Source organism: Ambystoma mexicanum, chromosome 5q (genome assembly GCF_040938575.1).
Source record: "Ambystoma mexicanum isolate Mex_15411 chromosome 5q, UKY_AmexF1_1, whole genome shotgun sequence".
NCBI lineage: Eukaryota > Metazoa > Chordata > Amphibia > Caudata > Ambystomatidae > Ambystoma > Ambystoma mexicanum.
In genome coordinates this window covers 1,034,432,249-1,034,458,371 of record NC_090933.1, presented here as the reverse complement: position 1 = coordinate 1,034,458,371, position 26,123 = coordinate 1,034,432,249, and the positions used below count along the sequence as shown (strand labels likewise).

Sequence of the window (26,123 nt, the reverse complement as noted above, 5' to 3'; positions counted from 1 at the left end):
AGTATTCTGGACCACTGTTAAAGGTTCATTTTGGAAGAAATTGTGAAGACTACCAAATAGTGTCCCCGTGTGTATTTTAAGATTTGAGTTGGGCCTGGTATCCCTGTACCCAAAATGTATATGTGGAAGCTATGTGCTCTTCATAGAAAGTGCATAATGAACACTAAAAAGGGTACATTGCTTGATGCCCTTGCCAAATACAAAGATACAACTAATCATAAACAAACGAGTGTATAGCGAACCAAGTGCAAGACTTTTTGCTCGCAGCTGATGTGAATTATGACATCTTAATCCATAACCCCAATAAGGTCCCAAAAAAATAATAGGGATTGGATTAATACACAGGCAGAGTGTCTGATGAAGAAACATCTAAACGTATACACTTCAAGAAAAAAACTATCGTATGTCACACAATTTCCCTCTGCATGGCATTGTGACCGATTTATCCGTTTCAGGTAAAACGTCTGGCACTCAAGAGAAGTCTTGGCTAACTGGACTATAATTGAGACAAGTGATAACACCTGCCGCTTTTGTAAAAATGTGTCTCAACCGGAGTCTGATGCATTTGATTACCAATTGCTGTCAATTAGCTGAGCTAAGAAAGAAGCATGTTGCATGTTTTTCTGGTTTTTCGATTTGTAACATAATGTTTTGGAAATCTCTATATAATGCTCAGACTAAATCAATGAGATTAGCTATTGTACATTTTTTTTTTGTTGTTGGCTCTAAAGCTGGATGTAGTAGACTATGTATTACACTAAATTTTACTCATCTGATGAACTTAAATAAAAATGAGGATGTTGCAGTAGTTTCAGAACTCCACTGGTATAATGTAACACTACATGTTGAATTAATTTTATATTGATGAATTTGTGTTTAATCCCGTAGATGTGTAACTTGATTGATAATGATTGTTTTTACATGATTAGTCATAGTGCAGTTATTTTATGAGATTAATTGATGTCATTATTTTATACATAATACTTTATATACGTTTATGTTGAAAAGTTGTTTCAACAACTGAATCAATAAAAATTAAAAATGTCCTACCATTGTGCTTTTCTACCACATGCTGAATCCTCAGCTGCAGTATAGCACCCATCGCTGACCATTTTGTCAAAAATGGCCCTGGTCGTCTTTTTCTGTTTGTGAGGTCTTTCTTGGGTTTTGTTCTGCGCGCCAACCCAGTTGGAGCCCTTTGTTCGTTTTTGCCTTTGGCGGGCTTCAGTACTGAAACCTGCCTCTGGCTCCAGTGTGTCTGGAAGGGCAGGAAGTGAGGGAGGTGCCCGAAACTCCCCTGTCCTTTGTCTCTAGGGAAACCTGAATGCACCCAGTCCTGATTGGGCAGCCAACCTGCTGTTTGACTGACAACTAGGCTGTATATGAATGGGAGAAACATGCTTAAAAGGCAAGGGTTTTGGGACTAGAGTCAGAGCCGACCACTGGGAATGACACCAGACGAAGAAACCGTAAACAAAGCTTGCTGCGTCCTCCTGGACTGTTGAACTGCCCAGTGAAGCCCTGCTGCTGTGCTGAAACTCCTTTTTCTAATTAACGAAGCTCCTGGAAGGGATGACTTTTTTGCTTTGGTTAGTGGGACCTACTAACCCTAAAATGAGCTTTGCTGGAAGACCTTCCCCAACTGGCTGTACTACTTTGTTGTTGCAGGAACAGAGTGCTAGGGGTCGGGAAATCCATAGTCTAGTGCAATGTCTCTAAGCCGGCCAAAAGCTCCAGGAAGCTCCAGAGGACCCTACAGAAGCAGGACGACCAGAGCTCAAGTCAACTCATCCGAGTGCAGGACTCGGAGGAGTGAAGGAAGCCCAACCGGTGATCTGCGGTGGTGCGATTTGCTGAGCGCTGAAATCGCAAAGTGCTGCTGTTCCGAAAAGAGCCCATAGCTGCTGCCGACCATCGAATTGCTGCTGCAGGAGTCCCCAGACATCCTCCCTCTTGGCCCCACGACTGAGGCCCAGGAACACAGGATCTGCATCGCTGCAACCAGACAGAAGCCAGCTGGGCCTGCTTCTAACCAAAGGTATTGTTCTGAATTGGGATACTCATTGTCTGTAGCTTGCTCTTCTCAGTTGAGACTTGCAGTAGCTGTTTTTCTAGAGTTGATCTCTGCTCAAATGTTCACAATTATAACCGCTTGTGTCCCTTCAGTGATTTTTCTTCAACAAACTCTGCAAGACATTTACTTTATCAAGTGCCTCATCTCCATAGACTTTACTCCAATCAACATTAGCTGTGCTGGCTCCCTGCAGACTCTTCAGTTCCATTTTGACTTTGATTCTTGGTGTCCCTCATAGGTAATTGGTTTTAAACTAATATTGCAGGGAAAGGTTTTTATCTAGACTTAATTGGAAGATTTAAAGTGCTCACATGCTTTGAGAACCTGTTTAACCTTTTTCCTTCCTTTTAACCTTTCCTTTCTACCAACCCAAGAATTTACAAAGTGCAGTAGTGATATATAAATGCCATTTACTGTCCTAGTTCGTGAAGTCACCTCAGGGTTTAAGTGTGTAAGAAGCATCTCTAAAAAGTATCTAAATTTGTGTGAATTCTGAACCGCTATTTTTGAGTGTATTTGATTGCTACACATTGCCCTTTTTAAAGAATGCTTACTTAAAAACTATTAAATCATTATTTTAACTACAAACCTTGAATAGAAGTGTTACTTGGCTACTTGTATTGGTGGATTTCATTGCTACAGCTCACATTTACCCCTTTTGAGGTACGTCTGGCTGCTCAGTCACACTACAAACTTGTGGAGTACAGACCTATAGCAAAGGTGGGTTGCCTGATACCAGGAGGACACGTGTTGTACACTGTGGGAGACTATACTTCAATTATTGCCTAACATCCAGAATTGTCACTTTGTTTTTTTCAAAGGAGTTGGAGTACACAATACTGAAGAGAACAAGCAATACCCATGCCAAATGACGAGCCCTTTTCATAGTGATAATCCTGTTGAGAGCTATCTACCGACTGTAAAGTTGTCACTAGTCCAGTAGTCAAAGATATCAGTGTGGCGGCGTTACCTGAAGTTGAACGAGTGGTAATACAGCTTCTGGGTAATTACTGGAGTAGAAGAGGTGTGATTAAAGCTGGGGAAGGGGAGCTGGGTGCTTGTAAAAAATATTCTGAAGTTAACCTGTAATGCTAAAGACTGCTGAAGCGGAGAGGAAGTAAGTCTTGTGGGCATAAGCAGGTTATTCTTGTGCTAGTTGGACATAAGAGGCAAAGAGGTTGCCCTCCTTTTGGAAGTCATTGAAGGGAGGGGTGCCTTGCCTACCTGAAGAGGCGGAGCTTTGCCTGATAATTCAGAAGTAGCAGTTGTAAAAATAGTGGTGGTATACAAAGTTGTCAGTAGATGTCACATTGGAGTGGTTTGAAGTAGTGGCATACTGTGGGATAAGGTTGGCTCTTCTCACAGCAACAGCTGAAGAGTGGTTGTGAAAAGGACAGCAGCAACCCAAAGAGAAGCATCCTGACAAATATACATACAAGCCAATACATGGAATTAAGGTGCGCTGAAATTTTCAGCGAAAGCGTGCGAATCGCAGCACCAGTACGAAAATCGCAGCGAAACCCGCGCACAGCGATTCATGGAAGTCCGTGTGCATGTAAATCCCAGGATGTGCGCCAAAAGTCGGCGTGGCGCACACGTCTCCAAACAGCGTGCGTTACGCGCACAGTGAAATCGCACATAGCGCAGCGCTCACAACAAAAGTAGGAGGAACACGGGGCGTGACACGCGGAATGGGGAACAACGCGTGAAAATGTGGGCGTCACGGGGGGGGGGGAGTACAGGAGGCAAGTGCACGGAACGGCCACACGCTCGCCTACAACACATATATTCATGGAATCGAACGGGGCTAACGCGTGCGCCAAAAAAGACGTGCTAATCCGGAAACACGTACACCAGCAGGAAGAAGGCGTACGTGGACCCACGCAGCATAAAAGTGCGCGCAAACAACAAACAAGCTCAGACGCCAGAATGAATATACCGTTCCCAGCAGCAGTGGTCCTGGGATACCGCAGGAGGATAGTCAGGCCCAGAATTTTTACACCCAGAACCAGCCTTTTTGGGATGCCTGATGACCAGGTGTATGGGAGGTACAGGTTTCCACCTCACATAATACTCGACCTGGTCAGTGAGTGGGAGGATGACCTTGCATCACCCACCCTGTGCTCCCAAGCACTCTGCCCCCTGGAGAAGGTCCTCAATCTACTGCACTTCTTGGCCACTGTTGCGTAGTGACTACACAAGTGTTACGCATGCGCGAGCGGGATCGAGGCTTGCGCATGCGCTGTCATGAATAAAGACGGTCCTCCGGCAGTTCGTGCCGGGGACCCGAGCAGAGCACACACACACACGTCCTGCGTGGTTCCTGGTCTGTGTGTCTGTGTGTCAGTGTGTGTGCAAGTGCAGGTGGGGGCCCTGGGAAGCCCCCACCATCTAACACTGGTGACGAGGAGGCTCAGGAGCATCCGGTACCCTCTCCGACTGCATCTGAGTGTGAGTTGATGCTCCATGTCGTCTCGGACTCACGTGTGGCCGGCGGCCATTTTGTGCTATCGGAGATTGCAGCGGTTGTGGCCCGAGAGGGTGCTTGTGCGCCGGTTGCGATCTCCATTGCAGCATTTACAATTTTTGGACCCTCCCACTGCCCTAGGGCTGTGGTTTTGATAAAGAAGGAGAAGAAAGGTGGTTTTGGCGCCGAGATCACGTCTTCAAGTGTCATCGTGAGTGCGTGGCCTGCTCGCCAGCATGGGTGAAGGAGAGAATGAGGGTGCCCTTGCGCCCATCCCACGCAGAATGCACAGCACACTAGCCCCCATGCCCGAATTTGACTGGAAATGTTTTTCAGGGCCTCTGGGGAAGAGGACGACTGCGCCAAAATTGCCATCATGGTGTAGTCTGCAGGCACAGAGGTGCACAGAATTTGACTCTCTCAACATCCCAGTGGTCACATATGATGCGGTGAAGCAAGCCCTAAGAGATCACTTCCTGCCCATGGCCAACGTGGACTTTGATAGATTCGTCATGTGCGCGGAACGGCAACATGAGTCGCTGGACTCGTTCTGTGCACGGCTGAGACACCTGGCAACCTCCTGCAGGTGGGTGAATGAAGAGGAGATGGTCCGTAACCAGCTGCTGCAAGGGTGCAGTTCTGGGAATCTAAGAAGGCAAGTACTGAGAGAGCCTGGTCTAACTCTGCTGCAAATCCTGGACACGGGAAGAGCGTACGAACTGGCGGAGGCCAAAAGTGGACGCACCACGCACTCTAGCAAGGGCAAAGAGGCGTTTGCCATTGGACGCTCTGCCCTGGGGAGGGCGAGATGGACACCAAAGAAGGGAGATGGCCCTCCAGTGCCTGGGGCTGCTCTGTCTTGCCCCTACTGCGGAGATGACTTTCCACACGTGGGGGAGTGCCCGGCAAAGTCGAGGGTCTGCGGCCGGTGTGACACACCAGGACATTATGCAACGTGTGCAGGGCTACCGCACCAGTAGCAGCCTCAAGAGGACCAGCGATAGTTGGCGGATGCAACACTCGGAGGGTGAGGGGCGTGTCGGCTGTCGAGCAAGGCATGCAGGATCTGAACATTGCTGAGGAGGAGGAGGAAGAAGTCTTCATCTCAAGCATCGCCAAGGGCCCAGGAAGCCGGCAACCGACATGTACGGTAAACATCGGGGAAGTCCCCACCCCAGTCCTCACAGACACAGGGGCTTCGGTCTGTGTGTTAGCAACGGACCACTATGAAGCACTCCAGGGCCCACCTGAGTTGGCACAATCCGCAGCGTGGATATATGCATTTGGAGGACACTCGCCACTCCCCATTCAAGGGGTGTTTGTGGCGCCGTTTCCCACGGGCAGAGCGAGATAAAAGCGAGGTTCTTCGTCTCCGGTCCGCATCTGCGTGGACATGAGGCTACATAACCTGGGGATCAAAAGGGAACGACACCTCACGCCCACCCTGGACGACATTGTCGGCGAGCTGCAGGGAGCAATTGTTCTCTAAACTGGACTTGAGATCTGGCTACTATCAGCTGGAGCTTCACCCCGAGTCAAGATACATTACTACCTTTACGACTCACGAGGGGCTGTATCAGTTCAGGAGGCTCAGCTTCGGGGTCTCGTCGGCACCAGAAGTCTTCCAGAATGCCATCAGGGGAGCACTGTCGGGACTCAAAGGGGTGATCAATATGTCGGACGACATCCTGATGTTCGCGAGATCGGAGGCGGAACACCTAAAGCGCCTGGAAAACACCCTGGAAAGGCTCCGTGGCCTCGGCCTGACTCTCCACAAACAAGTGAGTTTTTGAAAGACCGGCTGGAATTCTTCGGCTTTGTGTTCCACGCGGGGGGCATCTCCCCAGATCCGGAGAAGGTGAAGGACATTCAGGAGGCTGCCCCACCGGGGTCACCCGCGGAAGTAAGGAGCTTCCTGGGGATGCTCAACTATTGTGGACGATTCATTCGCAACTTGGCATCCCTGTCAGAGCCCTTGCGGGCACTGACTAGAAATGACGTGGACTGGAACTGGACCGGGAAGGAACACAGGGCGTTCGCTGCCATCAAGAACGCCTTGTCGGGCCATGAGACGATGGCCTACTTCAATCCGGACCGGGAGTCGGAGATCGTGGTGGACGCCAGCCCGGTTGGACTGGGGCGGTTCTCATGAAGGCGGACCCCCAAGGGACCACGAGACCCATTGGCAAGGCTCTCACCGAGACACAGGCGCTGTTCACAGATCGAGCGCGAGGCCTTGGCTATCTTATGGGGCTGCAAACACTTTCGCATTTACATTCTGGGGAAGCCCGTAGTGATGGTGACGGATCATAAGCCCCTGATACCGATAATGTCTGGAGCGTCGTCCAAACCACCACCACCATGCATCGAGAGGTGGATGCTCTTGCTAATGGAGTAGGGGGTCAATCTGATGTATCGCCCTGGCACCCACAATCCAGCGGATTATCTGTCTCGACTCCCGGGGGCTGGGTAGCCCAGGGACTCGGGCGAGGTGGCGGACTGTGTTGAGGCGGTGCACCTGGTGGTGGAGGCAGCACTGTCCGTCGCCCTGGCGCACCAGGAAATTGCGGACAAGTCGCATGCTGACAAGGTGTTCTTGAGGATCAAGGAGGTCGTGTCAAGTGGGGAATAGCGCGAGGTGCTGATGAACAATGCTAGAAGGGGCGACGATGCTCAAAAGGACTTGAGGGCGCTCTGGAAGACACGTCATGAGCTGTTGATGGCCGAGGATGGACTCCTGCTGAGGGGGCACCAGATAGTCATTCTGCGCACTCTGGTGGGTAAGGTGCTGCAGTTGGCCCACAAGGGTCACCAGGGGACGGCAAAGACGAAGGCGCGGCTCCGGTTAAGTGTGGTTCCCGGATCTAGAGAGCAGGGTGGACGAGTGTGTGCGGGCCTGCGTTCCATGCCGGGCGGCGAATCTGGTGCAGAGGGGGCTGCCTATCCAAGCCATGGAGAGAAGTGAACGCCTGTGTGGGACTGTGCATGCAGACTTTGGGTCCACGGGCCATGGAATGTACTTTCTGGCGGTGACTGACCAGTGGTCCCGCTATCCCGAGGTGGAGCTGGTTGAGTCCATTGCAAGTGACCACACCATCCTGGCCATGGAGAAAATGTTTGCCACCCATGGTTTCCCTCTGGAGATCTGTTCGGATAACGGGTCGTCGTTCCAAGGGCAGTAGTTTGCTCGCTACTTTGAGGAAAGGGGGATAAAGCACCGGAAAGTCACCCCGCTCTGGCCCAGGGCCAATGGGGAGGTGGAACGCTTCATGCGGACGCTTCAGATCTTCCGCATATCGACGGAGGGGAAGATCTACGGCGCAATCTGTTGACTTTTTGCGGGAGTATTGCACGACCCCACATCAATCTACTGGGGTCACGCCGGCGGAGGCCTTTTTAAACAGGTACCCCAAGGACTGTTGCCCGAAGTGGGAGATCGACAACAACCGGGTGCGAGCAGAAAGAGCTGCCCGGAACGAGAGTGAGACGGCTCGGATTGCTGGAGAAGGCGATCGCAGTGGGGGACACCGTGCTGGTGCGAAACAGGAGGCCGGAAGGAAAACTGTTGTTGCCCTATGAGGCACAGCCACTGGGGGTGACCCATGTCAAAGAGTCCATGGTCACTGCGGCCAATGCACAGGGAACAGTCACGAGGAATGTGTCGTTCTTCAAGCGCATAGAGGCAGCGCCTGACCCGCAAGAGCACCATGCGGGAGCCCGAGCAGCATGCCGGATCGGCACAGAGGGATGATGGACCGCCCAAGACTCCAGGGACACCAGAGGTGCCCCCAGCCGAGGCAAGCGGGTACCCGAGCCGGGCGGGGCGCAAGCCGCCGCAGAGGTTCCAAGACTTTATTATGGACTCTGCTTCGTAACCGGTACGAGACTGGCCGTTAAAGTTTGAAGTACTGTTGGTAGTTACATAAGTTATGGTTTCTTGTTTGGGGGGGGGGAAGGAGGGATGTTGCGTAGTGACTACGCAAGTGTTACGCATGCGCGACCGGGATCGAGGCTCACTCATGCGCTGTTATGAATAAAGACGGTCCTCCGGCAGTTCGAGCCGGGGACCAGACCCCACACGTCCTGCGTGGTGCCTGGTCTGTGTCGGTATGCGTGCAAGTGCAGGTGGGGGCCCTGGGAAGCCCCCACCATCTAACAGCCACTGGATCATTTCAGTGCACAAGTGCTATAGTGGGGGGGTGTCACAGGCCACGCAGTCGCGCTGCCTACACCAGGTCTTGGCCATCATGACTGCACGCTCATCAGTCCGCAGGCACATATACCTGCCCAGAACACCTGCAGAAAGGCAGGCTGCCGTCCAGGATTTCTACAGGGTGGCACGATTCCCCAAAGTGCTAGGTGCTATTGATTTCACCCATGTGGCTCTACGTCCCCCTAGGGCATCAGAGCAAATCTATAGAAACCGCAAGCACTGGCATTCCATCAACGTGCAGGTAGTATGTGATGCCAAGGGAATCATCGCCTCAGTATATGCCAACTATCCAGGGTCCACCCACGACCGTTTCATTTACAGAATGTCAACCCTAAACCGGGACCTAGAAGCTGTGCGGTATGGCGATACATGGCTGCTTGGTGAGTATAAATGCCACAGCACATGCATGCATGTCAGATACTGAGTAATGTCACAACCCCACTAATGATACCCATCACCACCTCCCCAGGGGACAGTGCCTACCCTCTGAGCACCCACATGATGACGCCAATTCGGAAGCCCACCACGCCACACGAGGTAAGATACAACACAGCCCACATTGCAACCCGGGGCATAGTGTTGCACACATTCAGAGTTCTCAAGTCACGCTTTCGCTCCCTTGACCGTTCTGGCGGGCAGCTGTTATACGCTCCCCCAGTAGTGTGCAGGATCATAGTGGCAGCATGTGTCCTGCACAACGTTGCAAAATGCTGGGGCCTGCCGGTGGACATGGTGGTTCCCCCACATCCCCAACCACATGCATGCCCGCTGCGCATGGGAGGGGAAAGGGCACGGGGTGAGGCAGCCCGTACGCAGCTGGTGGCTAATTACTTCACCTAAAATCACACCCCTGTGGAGTGCACACAGCCCTGGCACATACCAGCTGACAATGATGATGACATAAGAGACGGTCAACTGTCAAAACCATACCAGCCTGAGATTGGTCACCTGGAAGTGTTACATTGTGTGCATCCCTACCTACACAAACGCCACCAATGCTGTCATCAAAAGACACTTCTATGCTGCTAAATTCATTACCCCTTTGCAAAATACAACAGGACAACAGCGCCATGTCACCCAACCCCTCCCCAGCTCCGCCACCCAACACACCATGGCATGTCATGCTATGTGAAAGCAAACAAAGCAATCCCCAAAACCTGACACAAGCGTCACAAAGTACACTGTCCCTAATGGAAACTGGCCACACACAATATGCTCCCAGTAATGTAGAACTAACACACATGACCAAATACTTACCAACAATGCAGCAACACAACCTCAAACATGAGAAAAACATGACAGTACTAAGTTAAAGTAGTCGTAGTCTTACAACCTGAATATGCCACCACATCGACCCCTTCCAACTGTAGTGTTGCAGCCTTCCAAATTTGTCAGTGTACTGCATAGAATATGAACTCCGTCTCCAAAGTAGACGGCCTTGTGAAGACATGAGAATGAACCTGCAAATTTGGATGGAGACATGGAAGCACAAGCACATATCAATACACCATGCAGTGTACAAAACAACAATATCCACTAGGAATGTCTACACAGTATTGACAACAGACTGCCCACACAACTCATGGGAGCCCAATGTCACTGTATAATTCACTGTCACTTGGTCACACCCTTTGCAAGCCCATGGAAACGGGAAGCAGGAGGGGTGTGTGTCTCACGAACCCAAGCATCTAACCCAAACTCAGGACAAGCCTGCATGTGCCCAGCCGGAATACAGTGAATGCCCACGGGAGCCACACAAGGCAACACACTGTAAAAAAATAATTAGAAAAAGACAACAAAAAAAATTAAAAATGGCCATGTGGGGGTCTGGGGGGTGCACCCAGGAGGTCCGAGGACAGGGAGCGCACCAGCAGCCACCTGTGTGGATTTTGGGGGAAAAACACCTCCATGGGCTCATGGCCTGCACGGCTACGCTATTGTGGGAGAATTGCTGCTGTCGCTCTAATCACCCTCTGCTGCTGCATCAGGAGGTGGTGGTGCTATGGGAGGCAGCCCACGCAAAGCCCTGGTATGGTCCTCCATGGCAGCAAGCATGCGTGTGTTGAAGGTCTGATTCTGGAGGATTAAAGTGCAGAGATCCCCCATACACCACCTCACGGGTTGCATGCATTTCTGCACGCATGGCCTCCCATGATACCCGGATCTCCTCACGTGTTGCCTGCATCTCAGCTGATAGCGAACGTGTGAGCCGCTCCATCTGCTATTCTGTCCTCAAATTAGTGGAAGCCTCAAGGTCAAGAAGAAGTCTCCCTGAGGTTATGGAGTGCTTCCCTGTGGGCCTAGGACTCTATTGAGATGGATTGGCGCAGAGTCTCCAGTGCAGGTCCCTGTTGGACGCCAACATATCTTCCCTGTGTTATTGGCAAATGGAGTCTGTTGCCTGCTGTTGCTCCATCTGCCTTTCAGGGGATGATGGAAGTGGCCACCCTCTCCATTGCCTGAGCCATCATTTCAACTGATGCTGCCTGTTGGGTTGCCATACCGTACATGGAGTTCTCCCATACGGTATTGCCTGGTGGCGTACGGCCACCGCGTTGACTGGCACCACACCTGTTTGGGGCAGGCGATGTGCACCTTGCTGTGCTGCAACTGCCTGAGGCTGCAGCACTGCATTCCCCCTCTGATCTGCTGGCCCAGGAACAGGATCAGATGCTGTGGAGTGTGACCCTGCATCCGTAACCGCCAAAGGCGGATCTACCAACACTGACATCCCCATAGGGGGTTCTACCCCTGGTGCAGGTGGGTTGGACAGAACAGGATCCCTGCCAGAAACACTTACTTGCAATGGCACATAAGTCTCATCCGATTCAGCACCCGAATAGAGGTCTGGGGAGGTGCACCCAGAGGCACCCCTGGAGAGTATGGTCTGCAGTAAGATTGGGTTCTCACCCACCACCACACCACGTTCCCCACTGGTGCCTGGTCGTGCCTGAGAGTCCTCCTGGGTCTGCACCATCTCCTCAACTTCAACAGCATCAAGTGCATCATCACCTGCAAAAACAAGAAAGACAACAAATGGAAACGGCATGAGCACCATAGCACACACATAGGCCATGACAAGCCACAGATCAGTACATGATTTGCACATGTCCCACATGACTATAACCCTGCCATGCATGCACTGTCAAAGAGTTGGAAGTGGAGTCAAAAGGGCAGACACTGGGAGAGCAAGACTGAAAAGCAACACATGTGCAGCATGTTGGGTAGCACTGGCATCACACATCAGGCTGTGAGTGCCATGTCCAATACACATACATGACACATGCCAGCACACACGTCATGTAGCATAGCCACGGTAAAGTACAAAACTACAGCTATATGCCAGTGTATTGGCACTGTCACACATCCATGTGACATCGACATGATGAGGGGATTAATGCTGAACAGTGTTGCAAAATATGCATGTGCCACACACTGAAACACATCCAGTGTCCAATAATACAGTATTTGTGGGCTGATCTATTTTTCGTCACTTTGACATCACAGGAAACATCTGTCATTTTCCACATGCAAACAGGTACTTATCAAAACATTTCTGCAGGCCAATACTCCATCAGCATGAATGGTCTAATCGTGAACATAACCAGGTAAAAAAATTGCCCCAGTGTGGCCAGTAAACAATGACCAAAGCATATCACATGTCGCAATAGGGTAGATAAATGTCTAGCAAAAAGGGGAGAGTGGAAACTATCATCCTGAAGGCACACTTACAAATTCTGACCAATGTAGTTGCAAGATGGCAGTAGAAGGTAAACTGCACTAATGTGGCCCGAATAGGCTACTGTGGGCAGAAGGGATGCAGTCATAGCCAAATACAAGGCACGTGATTCTATGTGAGGAAGGAAATGGGTGACCCTTACCACTCTTGAGTACACACCCTCACCTGGCACTCAATCAGAACCTGTCACACACACACACACACACACGCATGGACACTCACCGGACAATGCATCATAATCAGGTAGTTCTCCCACACCTTGGATCTGTTCCTCTGTGACGAAGGTCCCAGCAACAGACTCCTGTTCAGTGAGTTTGTTGTCCTCTTGTGGAGACCCACCGCCAGCCACCAGAGTAGTGGCATGATTTGAGGCCAGCTTGTTCTTTGCTACAAGCGGTGGAATTACCTGAAACGCAGAGCAATCAGCTGTGCGCCTCACAAATCCAATGGCACTTATGCGGTCCGCGATGATCTGCCAGTGTGCCTTACTTTGACCAGTTGTGGTCTTGCACCCTGCAGTCAACAGCATTTCGTGGCTATGTCTCGACACATAGGTCACAAGTGCATCAAGCTCTGCGTCATTAAAGCTAGGCTTCCTTGACGTGCCGGAGTGTGTAGCCGTGTCTGGGGTCTCAGCCTGTTGTGCCAGAGCACCCTTCTTCCTCTTTTTTGAAGGTGGAGCAGAGCCAGAGTGGCTTACGCCGCTCTGGTCAGTAGGTGCAGAAGCACCAGTGGACTGGGTAGTAGGAGTGTGGTAATGCACAATGACAATAGGTCTTGGCGCATGCATTGGTTGCAAGGTGTTTTTGGCAGGGGGGGAACGTCAGTTTGATGGACCTGGACCAACACTGTCCTGGCTGGGAGAGTCAGAGCTGGGGCGGATGGAGCTGCAGCTGCCCCTGCAGTCTCCCCACCCTGCATACTTGGGGCAGCAGATGACATAGTTGCCCCAGATCCACGTGGCTTGGTGACAACAACTTGCACCGCCACACATGGCCTAGACTTGCTGACCTGGAAGTCAGCCTGGGAGTCATCCTGTGCCAGGTCAGGTGCCACAATGGGCTGGTCCAACAAGGGCTGAGCTGTGATGGTCTCAGCCACGTTTCCCTCAACCATGGGGGGTGGGGGCATGGGTGTCCCTGATTGGTCCTCCACACATGGGGGTATAGGCGCACCCTGCAAATCCCGGCCACATCCCCTACTGCGCCCACCACATCCACCTTTTGAAGGTCAGCCACCTTTGCCTCCCTTACCGCTTGGTCGCCTCCCAACCATGGCACTGATGTTGTTGTGCGTATGGGAGGAGCAGTAAACTATTGTCCTGGGCAATTGGAGGTCAAAGGGGTAGGGTACTAGATGAAATTCGTACCCTAGTGCTCTAACAAGGCTGTCTGTGACCCCTGGGGGAACATGACGGGTCACGCAACGCACAGGAAGCCCAAAAACTAATATGCACGCAACCCCTCGTAGAGCACGTGCGTGGAAAAATGAACCAGCACTACGCTGTGGCACCCAGAAACACAAAAATAAGCATACGCGTAATGCACACAGCCTACAATGACCTCTGAAGGGGTACGCGACACACTGGGCAAGCACAGTTGGTAAATACGTGCGCGACTTACCGTCTGCCTGGAAAAAGAACGTGAAAAAGAAGCGCGTGTGCGCGTTGGCAACACCCCCGCCAAAAGAAGAATTGTACGCTTTCTGAGGAGACAGGACAAAAGAAGTGAACGCTGTTTGAGGAAACAGGCCCAAAAAATAAGAAAAATGAAAGCTGTCAGAGGTAACTGAGTACGAACTAGAAATGCGTGTGAACTGACAAGGAGTACAGATTTCACCCACTCGCTCTCCACGAAAAGCACGTACAAGGAAATTGCGTCCTACACGTAGCTTTTAAACCGGCCCACAGGTACACATCACATACGCGTGTACGCGGGCCCTTTTCTCCAATTACACGCGGTGACACTCGGACGTGCAGTTTTCCCACGTGTGCTCTGTCATCACGTGCTATGAGGGAAACACCCACGCCCGTGATGTAACTTACGTGCTAATGGCCTTTGGTCCAATGAAATTGCGTACGTGTGCTGACGCGCTTACTCGCTAAGCGCCTTTCCTCGAATTACACACTGACGTGCAGTTTTTTCACGTGCCAAATCACTCCGTATCAAGCTGGCCACGCGAAAACACACGGAAGACGACGCTCCTGCCCTGAAGGCCATTTTCCTGCCCCCCAGAGCCCCGAGCACGCTGCCATCTGCTACTGCCTGCTGCCCACGTGCCCTGCTATTTGGTGCCTGCACATCAACCATCTGCAGGGGTCCAGTTGCTGTGTCCACCCCTGCTGGAACAGAAGACTCCCGACTGGGATACCATCGCTGCCTAGCCCCAGGACCCAGTTGCCCACCCACGCCTGCCTCGGAGGTTGCCATGTCGGGGCAAACACCATCTGAGACCACCGGCGACCCCCAGCCAGAGAGGCAGAGGGCCACCAGCTTTAGTCAGAAGGAAGTTGGTGTCCTGGTGGAGCATGTCCTGGGGCATTATGATACCCTCTTCAGAACATCACGTGCCAACAAGGGACGGGAGAGGATCTGGGACGACGTAGTGGTTGCCATCAACGCGGAGGGGGTGGCAACCCGAGACATCATGCACGTCAACAAGCGCTGGGAGGACTTCAGGTCCAGGACCCTCATAAAGGCACGGCGGCTCGCGGAGGGGGGCCGGGCACGCATGAGTAACATCCAGATGAGGGTCCTGGAATGCGTAGGCCCAGCGCTCCACGCCCAGATCCTGCAGAGGCAGACCTGTCTGGAGTTGAGCGGTAAGTGGCCAAGCATTGGTGTGTGAGACGGGGCATGTTGCAGTGTGCTGGTAGTCTGATACTTGCCAGTATGTGTGACATAGGTCATGTATGGATGTGTGTGCAGGGACATCATGGTCCTGCATGTGAGGCCACTAATGTGTGAACCACATGGTTGGTGCATGAGTTGCAATGCTACATGGAGAGCTGTTTGCGTAATGCACACATGAAAGCATGGTAGTCTCTGTTCTTGGACATGGAGTGGGGGGTGAGGGATGGGTGCTGATGTCATGAACATGTATGGTGCGTGTGTGTGTGTGTGTGTGTGAGAGACTTTGAAACGCCATGGATGCATGTGACTGTGAAGGCAACATCTTGGTTAACAAAATCCCTTGTACATGGATGCTGATGTTGATTGCAGGCGGCGGAACTGTTTCTGCATGTGTGTTGCATGCATTCAACCATGTGTTGTGGAGGGACAGGATGGAAGTGACATTTGACAGTGCCACTCATGTGTTTTTGATTCCTTTGTAGGGAAATTATGTACTGTACCCTGATGCTTGCGTTCTATGTCTCCCTCTACGCAGCGTCAAGTGAATAAGACGGCGGAGACGGCGCTGTGGAGCCAAGCGGCGGGGATGCCCCCACCGGGCGGCGACGCAAGGCCCAGCCACTCTCCCAGGAAGTTCCATCATCCGGGAGCGAGGGGACTGGTGCCGCGTCTGCCACTACAGCTGTAGTGGAAGGGCCGGGTGAGCCCCCACAGGGGCTTCCAATGGCGGAAGACGGTGCAGACATATCCAGGTTGGTGGTCTCCGGAGGAGGAGGAGCCTGCTACTGAGGCCTGGTGGGGGGGTAGTACCACTGGTGCAAGTGGTGCAGTCCAGGGCCAGGGTTAGGAGGCAGCACAAGTTACCGCGGAGGGGCCTGTGCATGTCGCTGTCCTTGACCCTGTGACTGCACCACCATGCACCAGCAGGGATGCCCCGTCCCAGGCCCGTCCGCAGGTAGGGGAGAGTGCCATGTCATCTGCCTCTCCACTACCTGCGGACGAGGGGTCCCACGACCGTATGGGCTCCGTCCTGGTTGGAGTTGCGCACGCCTGTCATTCGTGACGACGTGCGTTCTTCATGGGTGGAGAACGCACGCCATCACGAAGAGCAGCGTCGTGACCTGGCACTGCTGGGAGGGGCCCTGGTCAGTGGGTTCCTACATGTGTCGCGCACTCTGGCGGACCTCTCCTCCTCTTTGGAGACTATGCGCCAGTCGTTCTCCACACCGTCTTCCGGCCCAGATTCCACCAGGGCCACCTGTGGACCTGGCCTGACCAACACAGCCGGCTTGGTGGAGCTCACATCCCTGCCAGAGTCGGGAGTCGGCGGTCCAGCAGGAGTGGACACCACAACTGGAGACCAGCTGATGGAGGATGTGCAGGCACCATCACACAGGGCACATGTACAGCAGCAGGAGCAGGCTCTAGGTGGGAGCAATGATGGCTCAGGGACAGGCATCGGCCAGAGGGCAGGAGGACCCAGGAATGGGAGTGTCTTCCGTGTGGCAGCGGTTGGGCCAGCGGATAGATGCGGAGCAGCGGCAGGCGGAAGAGGTGCAGCTCACCATGGTCAGGGCGGAGTTCTCCATGCGTCGGGCATTGAGGCGAGCAGAGTGCCTCGAGGCAACTCGCAGGGAGTTGGAACAGGCCATGAGTGCCAGGGCAGAGGCCCGCCTCCGGGACATAATCATGGAGTTAGATGATACCCTGTCCCGGGACACCAGAGTTAGCCGCAGGACTTGCCCGCCGCCATTGTATATAGTTAGATAGTGTTAGGTTTCCTTCCTGTTTTGTTTATTTTGGAGTGCTTGGACAATGCACCACGTTTTTGTATATAGTTTTTTATTAGGTAGTCTTTTTTGTAGGTTTCATTTCATTAGTTGAGCTCATGGACTCTGGATTGTTGATTTGTACATAGTTCACCAGTGGTTTAATCTTTTTTTCTTTTTTATTTTCACCATGGAGCAATGGATTTCACTTTCTTTTTTCCCTTGGATTTGCTTTGTTGGACTGAGCCTTTGGACACCATTTCTTTTGGATTTCTTTGGAATATGATTTCTTGTTTATTTTATGGACAAGCAGCGTTTCTTTTCTTATGCCCATTGTTGTGTGTTTTTTAATTACATTCATTTTTTTTCATCATGCATTTTTTTCATCATACTTCCATGTGTGGTATTATCTCATTGGTTTCATGCATGTCATGATATGGGTTTTCACATTCACTTGCGCCCATTGTGTGTGTGACGGACATGTGTTCATTTACATACTTGCCATTGGGTTGTATCATGTAATTGGCATTTCGAAGGGATTGTGTCCTCCGACGTATTCCTTATCTTAGATAGAAATCCTTCAGCTTTGCTGGCCTCGGAAAATTTTTTCGCCAGAGGGCGCTGCGCGTCGATGATCGCCGAGTCGATGACCCTCGACGGCCTCCGTGCCGACGTCGACGTCATCCTGCCTATAAAGGCCGCGCGCAGCGTCCGTTGCTCAGTTCCGTTTTTCCGCGCTTCGTTGTGCCTCGGAACACCGTTGCTCAGTTCTCGTCAAGATAACGTATATAATAACTACTATTTACCTCGATATCGATGGCATCCTCCTCCGACCCGACGACCCCTCGGTCCGGTTTCAAAAAGTGCCGAGACTGCGGGAAGAAAATGTCGTTGACGGACCCTCACAGGGTCTGTTTGTGGTGTCTGGGAATCACGCACCAGAGTTCGGAGTGTGAGGAATGCCTTTCCATGACGGCGAAAGCCTTGAAGGAGCGTAGGGGGAAGCTCGAGAGAGGTAGGTCAACTTTAACTTCCTCGAAAGCTTCTTCGGTAGAGTCGAGACGTTCGTCTCCTCACCATAAAAAACACTCTCGATCTAGATCACGAAGTGGCTCCCACCACTCGTCGACATCGAGACACTCGAAGAAGAGACGTAGGAGATCCCCTTCGTCATCTTCGTCGAGTTCTCCTGAGAGAGTTCATTGCCCCACAAAACGCAGCTCGCAAGCTGAGTGGGAGGAATTCAGGAAAAAGATGCTAAGCGTCTTCGAGAAAGCGGCCTCGTCCCCCTCGAAGACAGCTGAGGGTGATACCCCGGGTAAAAAACCCAAAAAATCTAAACGCCGCGAGTCGCAGTACCCGGCGGAAAAGTCAACCCGAAAGCGCCTCGAGCCATCGGGAGATAAAGCATCATCGACGCCATCGTCGAAAACTCCTTCGAAACAGAGGTCGGCGCCATCGACGCCGTTGTCGAAGGATTCATCGGCGCATCAGTCGATCGAGTCGACGCCGACGTCGACGCCGATATCGACGCCGGTGAAGGAAAGAACCACGGCTACTCCACAGCCAACGGTTAGACAAAAGACCTCCGACTCGACGCCGAGAACGTCGACGTCGTTCTCGAGCAGGACTCCGATCCTTTCGAGTTCTTCGAGGCCTAGTACACATTTCTCGACGCTTTTCACGGCGCCTTCGAGTACTTTCACGTCGGTGTCGACGACATCGACGTTTTCAAGGCCTGTGATGATGGCTCCTTCTGCATTGGAAATGGGGTTTATACCATTCCAAAAACCAATGTATCCCCCTTTAACCTCGATTTTTGAGGAAAGGGAGGATTCAGACCAAGATATTGATTTACAGAGGACCACATCACCAGAGCCAGAGACTTTCGCCTCTGAGGAAGGAAGATTAAAAAATCTTCAGGATGCACTTCAGGAAGCTAGTGGCTTGGACACTTCTCCTGAAGCAGAATTTATCAAACCAGACCCAGGAGAACATGCGGAGACTCCATATAGAGCTCTGATGTCTAGAATCATAGAATTTATGGGTTGGTCTGCACCTTCTCCTGCCTTTCAGCAGGATGACCTCACTGACATACTGGACAAGGGCCCACAGGAGGATCCTGTGGTTCCATTTCACTCTGCTCTACAGAGAAGGATTTTGACAAACTGGGAAACGCCAGAAATTATCCCGGCAGTAAATAAAAAACTGTCAACAAAATACAGGGTGGCTAGTTCTGACCCTGAATATTTGTCAAAACACCCTACTCCTGAGAGCTTGGTTGTACAGGCTGCAACCTCATCAGGCAGCACATCTGCATACCCCACTGCTCCGCAGGATAGGGATGACAAAAAGTATGATGCCATGGCTAAGAAGGTTTTTTCTGCCTGTAGCATGGCGTTAAAGTCTATTAACGCGACCTGTACGCTCGCTAGGTTCAGCCACACCCTTTGGGAGTGCGCTTCATCAGCGGCTGACTGCCTCCAAGAAGGAGAGGAAAGGGACGCATTTTTAAACATCATCAGGGATGGTAAAGATGCGATGTGCGAGACCCTACAAACTGGCCTAGATTCTGCTGACAGTATCAGCAGGGCCATGGCGGCAAGTACCACAATCCGCAGGCATGCGTGGTTGAGGAAGTCTGGTTTTGCCTCTGACGTGCAGACCAGGCTTTTGAATATGCCCTTTGACGGTTCTACCCTCTTTGGAAAGAAGGCGGATGACAGTTTGGAGAAACTGCAAACGTCCAAGGCAGCAGCCAAGTCATTGGGAGCTGCTATCCGTCAGAATACCTTTCGTCCTTCGGGATCATCGTGGAGAGGACGGTCCTTTCGTTACTATTCCTCATATGGAAGGGGCAGGGGACGACCGGCTCAAAGAGGCCAAGGAAGATTTACCCGTGGTGGACGGGGTAGGGGAAAGAAAGCCGCACCCGCAGGAGCAGGAGCCACTTTACCTTCGGCAACTGCATCAGCCGCTTCAAAACCACTCTGAGGTCTCCCCTCACAGAACACCAGTAGGGGGCAGGTTAACTCACCATCTGACGGAATGGCAGGCTATTACGTCAGATGCTTGGGCTCTGGAGACAGTGGCCCAAGGTTACTGCCTGCCCTTCCTACATATCCCTCAGAGTCATCCACCGGGGAACAACCCTTTGAAGCTTCCAGATCCGCTCCTCTTGCAGGAGGTTTTAGACCTGCTAGAGAAAGGTGCCATAGAACTGGTACCTGTAGCGGAAAGGAACAAGGGTTGGTACTCCCCCTACTTCATAATACCGAAGAAGGACGGAGGACTGAGACCCATCTTAGACTTACGGGAATTGAACAAATTCCTCCGAAAGGACAAGTTCAAGATGGTGACTCTCTCTCAGATCCTTCAGGCCCTCCAGCTTCAGGACTGGTTGGTATCTCTAGACCTCCAGGACGCTTATTTCCATGTGCCGATCCATCCCAGGCACAGGAGATACCTGAGGTTCGCAATTGGCAGCTCTCATTATCAATTTCGAGTTCTGCCATTTGGGCTAACCTCCGCCCCGAGGGTCTTTACCAAGCTAATGTCGGTTGTGGCTGCAAGTCTAAGGAGGGAAGGGATTCATGTCTACCCTTACCTAGACGATTGGTTGATCAGAGCTGTATCTTCGGAACAGGCTCAGAGACAACTAGATTATGTTTGCCACTTCCTTCACAAGCTGGGCTTCTCCCTCAATTTAAAGAAGTCACAGATGATACCATCACAGAGACTCCAATTCATTGGAGCAGTCCTGGACACTTCCCTGGGAAAAGCCTTGCCACCAGAGGTGAGGGCTCGAGATATTCTGCAGATGGTCATCAGATTTCAGAATGCCCAATATCTCCCAGCCTACGACTTTCTGAGGTTGCTAGGCCTCATGGCATCCTGCATATTCCTCGTGCCGGAGGCTCGCCTGAGAATGAGATCCCTCCAGTGGGCACTGAGAACTCAGTGGTCACAGTTCTCAGGAAGGATGACAGATCTCCTTCGGATCCCGGTCAAAGTAGCCCGAGACCTTCAGTGGTGGGCCTGTCGGGAGAACATCCTGAAAGGAGAAATGTTTTGGCAACCATGGCCGGAGATAACAGTAGTCACGGATGCCTCACTCACGGGGTGGGGAGCTCACGCCAACGACTTGACCATCAGCGGTCGTTGGTCTCCATCGGAGTCCAGACTACATATCAACCTGTTGGAGCTGAGAGCCATCAGACTAGCGCTGAAGGCTTTTCTGCCGTCTGTACGGGGAAGAAACGTCCTAATAATGACGGACAATACAGTGGCCATGCACTACCTCAACAAAAGAGGAGGCGTAGGCTCACTACCACTGTGCAGAGAGGCGATGCAGCTCTGGTTTTGGGCAATTCAGGAAGGAATCTCTCTATCGGCAATTCACCTAGCCGGAGAGAAGAACTTGACAGCGGACGCTCTGAGCAGGCAGAGCACAGTCTCTCACGAGTGGGAGATAGCTCAGGAAGTCCTTCAAGAGATCTTCGCCCTTTGGGGAACCCCTCAAGTGGATCTGTTCGCCACCAGTATCAACAGGAAGTGCGACAGATTTTGCTCAAGGGAATTTCCCCCGAGAGGAGCTCTAGGAGATGCGTTCGTAGTGGACTGGGAGTTCCCACTTCTGTACGCGTTCCCTCCGGTCCCTGTCATTCCTCAAATGATCAGGAGGTTGAGAAGGTTTCGGAAGACCATGATCCTAATTGCCCCGGATTGGGCCAGGAGAACGTGGTACCCGGACCTTCTAGACATGTCCATCTGCCCTCCAATTCGACTGCCATACAGAGAGGATCTTCTCTCGCAGAAGGAAGGTCAGGTTCTCCATCCAGCCATCAAGACCCTCAACCTTCACGCTTGGTGTCTGAAAGGTTGAGGTACAAGGATTGGGACCTTCCGGATGATGTTATGGAGGTGTTGCTTTCGGCCAGAAGGCCGGCAACTAAAACTCTATACCGCTGCCGTTGGAACAAATTTTGCAGCTGGTGCAGAGAAAAGAATATTGAACCCTTTTCTTGTGGTACACCTATGGTGTTGTCATTCTTACTTTACCTGGCTAATTCAGGCCTACAGGTTGGCACAATTAAGGGCTATCTCGCAGCGCTATCAATCTTTAAGCGCACTGCAGAGGAGCCTTCATACTTCAAAATTCCATTGGTAATACAATACCTAAAAGGATTAACTAATGTTTATCCCCCGAAACCTTTTCAAGTTCCCTTATGGGATTTAAACCTAATTTTAAACTTCCTAAAGGGTGCCCCTTTTGAACCACTACACTCTTGTTCATTGAAGCTTCTCACCCTCAAAACTGTTTTGCTAATAGCATTGACATCTGCTAGAAGGGTTAGCGAGTTGCAAGCCTTATCGTGTAAACCTCCACATACAATCTTTTACAAGGACAAAGTTGTTCTTCAGGTGAAGCCTAACTTCCTCCCGAAGGTAGTCTCGGAGTTTCACATCACTCAGAAGATTATATTACCTTCTTTCTACCCTCCTCCTCATCCGGGGAAGGAGGAAGAGAGACTGCACAGGCTGGACCCTAAGCGAGCCTTGAGCTTCTATATCAGCAGATTGGCTAAGATCAGACAAGCAGACCAACTCTTTGTAGGTTATGCAGGACATAAGTTGGGCCTTCCAATAACAAAACAAACCATCTCCAGATGGATTATTTTAGCCATTCTGGAGTGCTACAAATTGGCAGGAAAGGAGCCTCCTCAAAATCTAAGGGCTCATTCTACCAGGGGTATCGCAACATCCTCAGCCCTTCAAAGAGGGGTGCCAATTCGAGATATATGTGCGGCTGCCACATGGTCGTCCGCACATACATTTACCAAATTCTATAGCCTGGATTCCTCCTCTAGTCAAGAAACTAGATTCGGCAAGGCTGTGTTACACTCTGTCCATTCTGGAAGGGTAACATAACTTTTATTACTCCCGCCTCCAGTCACAATACCACTGCTATGGGAGTCTATCTAAGATAAGGAATACGTCGGAGGACACAATCCCTTCGAAGAACTAGTTACTCTTACCTTGTAACGTTCTTTCGATGGGATGTTCCTCCGACGTATTCCTTATCGACCCTCCCATCCATCCCCGCAGTATGACTTCCTGTGGGTTTGCAGCCTATGCTCCTTCAAGGTGATTAGTCTAATCCAAAAACATTACTGGGGACTACAAAACGGAACTGAGCAACGGACGCTGCGCGCGGCCTTTATAGGCAGGATGACGTCGACGTCGGCACGGAGGCCGTCGAGGGTCATCGACTCGGCGATCATCGACGCGCAGCGCCCTCTGGCGAAAAAATTTTCCGAGGCCAGCAAAGCTGAAGGATTTCTATCTAAGATAAGGAATACGTCGGAGGAACATCCCATCGAAAGAACGTTACAAGGTAAGAGTAACTAGTTCTTCTATGTGGGTGGATGCAATACTTGGTTGGGTCTTTGGGCTGTGGAGGCTGGCCATAAGGCCCATGATTGAGGATCATCATGACGTGGGGGCAGGGGGACATGAGTGGGGGCCTGCTGGCAGGTGCCCCTGACTGCTGGGGGTGCAAGGGGACATGAGTTGGTGATCAGTGGTGCAAGCTGACATGTGGCTTGGCTGGGGGGCATGCCCATGATGGGATGGGCTGCGGGACATGACCAGGGGTGCGGGTTTGTCCCCTGTGGTGTGGGCTGCCTGCAGGGGCCGTGGAGGGTGTAGAGGGAACACCTGGGAGGACCCACACTGCCAATTCACGTGTAGGACTCCCCGTGCACCCCCGAAATTCATGTACCCCACTGCACAGGGCCAATCGTGTGAAACTTCATGCGAACCCCAGTAAGTCACGTACCCCACTCGCACAGGGCCTATCGCGTGTGAAACTTCACGCAAACCCCAGGGATACACGTTCCCCGCTCGCCGTTTGCTGTGTGGCGGCCCTGTAAACTGGTACAGGGTTAGCACAGCCCTTTGCGCTGGATTGGGGATTTTGATGGCTTTTCCTTGCGCAATGGCGTTCTTGGGGGCGTAACTGGCGCTGCTGCAGGGTCACTGCGCCACGGCTGGTTTTGGATGCTGAAATCCATGAATACGCTGTGCTCGGAAATGGATTTTAGCGCACGCGGCTGGCGCAGAGATTTGCACACACACACTATGCGCCAGCCGCGTGCGCCACTGCGCGAATTTCAATGAATTACCATGATAATGTATTGCAGACGTCCTAACCAGTTGTAAAGTTGGAGAAGTCCTGAAAGTAAATACTACATATTTGTTTGAACTGTGCCCAATATTGAACAAGATAATTTATTGTCACAACCAGGATTACCATATGTGCCATTTTCTTTGCTGGAATTGGAAAGTGATCTTTTCAACCAACACAATTGATGCCAGTGGATTTTTGCTTTGACTTGGAACTAATGAGAACTGGTTCTTCAAGACTTTTCGAGGGTCCGTTAAATCATTGCTAGAGATTGTACCCTTAGCCTAAGTAGGGAATTACTCGGTAGAGTAGGGCAAGCAAGGCTTTATTTGAAAGCATTTACTTTAACAAAATGTCCTACTTTGAGAACTACAAGTAGTTGTCCGCCTCGGTGTCCTGTCATTTTATCAAAAGCAAAACTTTCTAATGCAATTTATTTTTGAGAATACACTTTTTCTTAGTCATTTTTTCAACTAGTCATTCTGAAAAAACATGTAATATGGTATCTAAATGCAGGTAAGTATTAGCGCAGTGTTGGGGCTTGGGTTAGTTTAAGGGTTTCATTGCAGGGTTACATTAAGGTTCGGGGTTGGAGCTAGGGTTAGTTTATGGGTTACATTGGGGTTGGGGTTGGTGTTAGGGTTGGGGCTAGTTTAAGGGTTACATTGGGGGTTGGGGTTTAGGTGTTGGGCATTTGGGGTTGGGGCTTGGGTTAGTTTAAGGGTTTCATTGGGGTTAGGGATTGGGTTGGGTCTTGGGTTTTGCAATATACACAAACTTTAAAACGTAACATCGGGATGGCCAGTGCTGAATTTCAGCACTGGACAGCTCCATGTAACTTTTTAAAGTTACAAAAAAGCATCGAAATGCTACTTTTAGCATGTATAAGTGCATTTCTATTGAAACCAGTCCATGTCTATTGTCGACAGATTGGTTTCGATAAAAATGCACCTTTGCATGTTAAAAATAGCATGTTGAAGCTTTTGTTTCGAGACTTTAGTGATTCGAAACTTTTGTTTAAAATAAAATCACTAAAAACCGTCCGCCTCGCATTATTGGCGCCTCACAATAGGCTGTGCAAAACTAGTCTTTCTGGAATATTCTGTCCAATGGCTACACCATGCAAGCCACTATGCAAAATGTGTTCAGAATCTGCGAACCCAACACAAATACATAATTTACAAGCCTAGGACCTACATTAGACTAGTTCTTGTTTCCCTGGTTCCATTTTTCCATTCCTTTCGTTCTCCAATGTGTAAGTCTGCGTCGCCCCTAGTTTTAGTCCTGCTTCAATTACTCTCATCTCTGCTTCCCTCCTTTCATTACCGTCATAGTTCCATTCACCGCCATATCTTATTTTGCTCACTTTACCACATCAAATGGGGTCTACCCCATTTTAAAAAAAAACGCAGCTCTGCCGTAGTTTTGGTAGGGTCACTCTTTACATTTCTACCTGCTTCAAAATGGCGACATGAATATCGAACTGCATGCCTGATCACTCTACACACATCTTAAAATTATCCACAACACATCTTTGTTCCTAAACATTTTTTAAATGGAAATCGTTTTGGATACTTGCTGATAGTGCGGGTTCATATACCATTCTAGATGCTTCTGAAGATGTATTCCCAGTGTCCACATTTCAAGTATTTGATTATTCTACTAAGCTTAAATAAAATGTTTCAAATTTATTTTTAGGTGTTGTTGATCTACCGGAGGAAAATCGAGAAGCTGCCTATAATGCCATCACGTTGCCTGAAGAGTTTCATGATTTTGACCAGCCCCTTCCTGATCTTGAGTAAGTCGTCTTAAACTAGTTC

The 26,123-nt window shown here is 50.9% G+C and overlaps 1 protein-coding gene across 1 annotated transcript in view; it reads left to right on the top strand.

Moving 5' to 3' along the window:
* Positions 1 to 26,123, top strand: part of RAD21 (RAD21 cohesin complex component) — a 359,826-nt gene that overhangs the window by 156,364 nt on the left and 177,339 nt on the right. Inside the window, exon 4 of the mRNA XM_069621538.1 lies at positions 26,002 to 26,101. Within this exon, the coding sequence (XP_069477639.1) occupies positions 26,002 to 26,101 (100 nt within the window). The remainder of the gene's footprint in view (positions 1 to 26,001; positions 26,102 to 26,123) is intronic.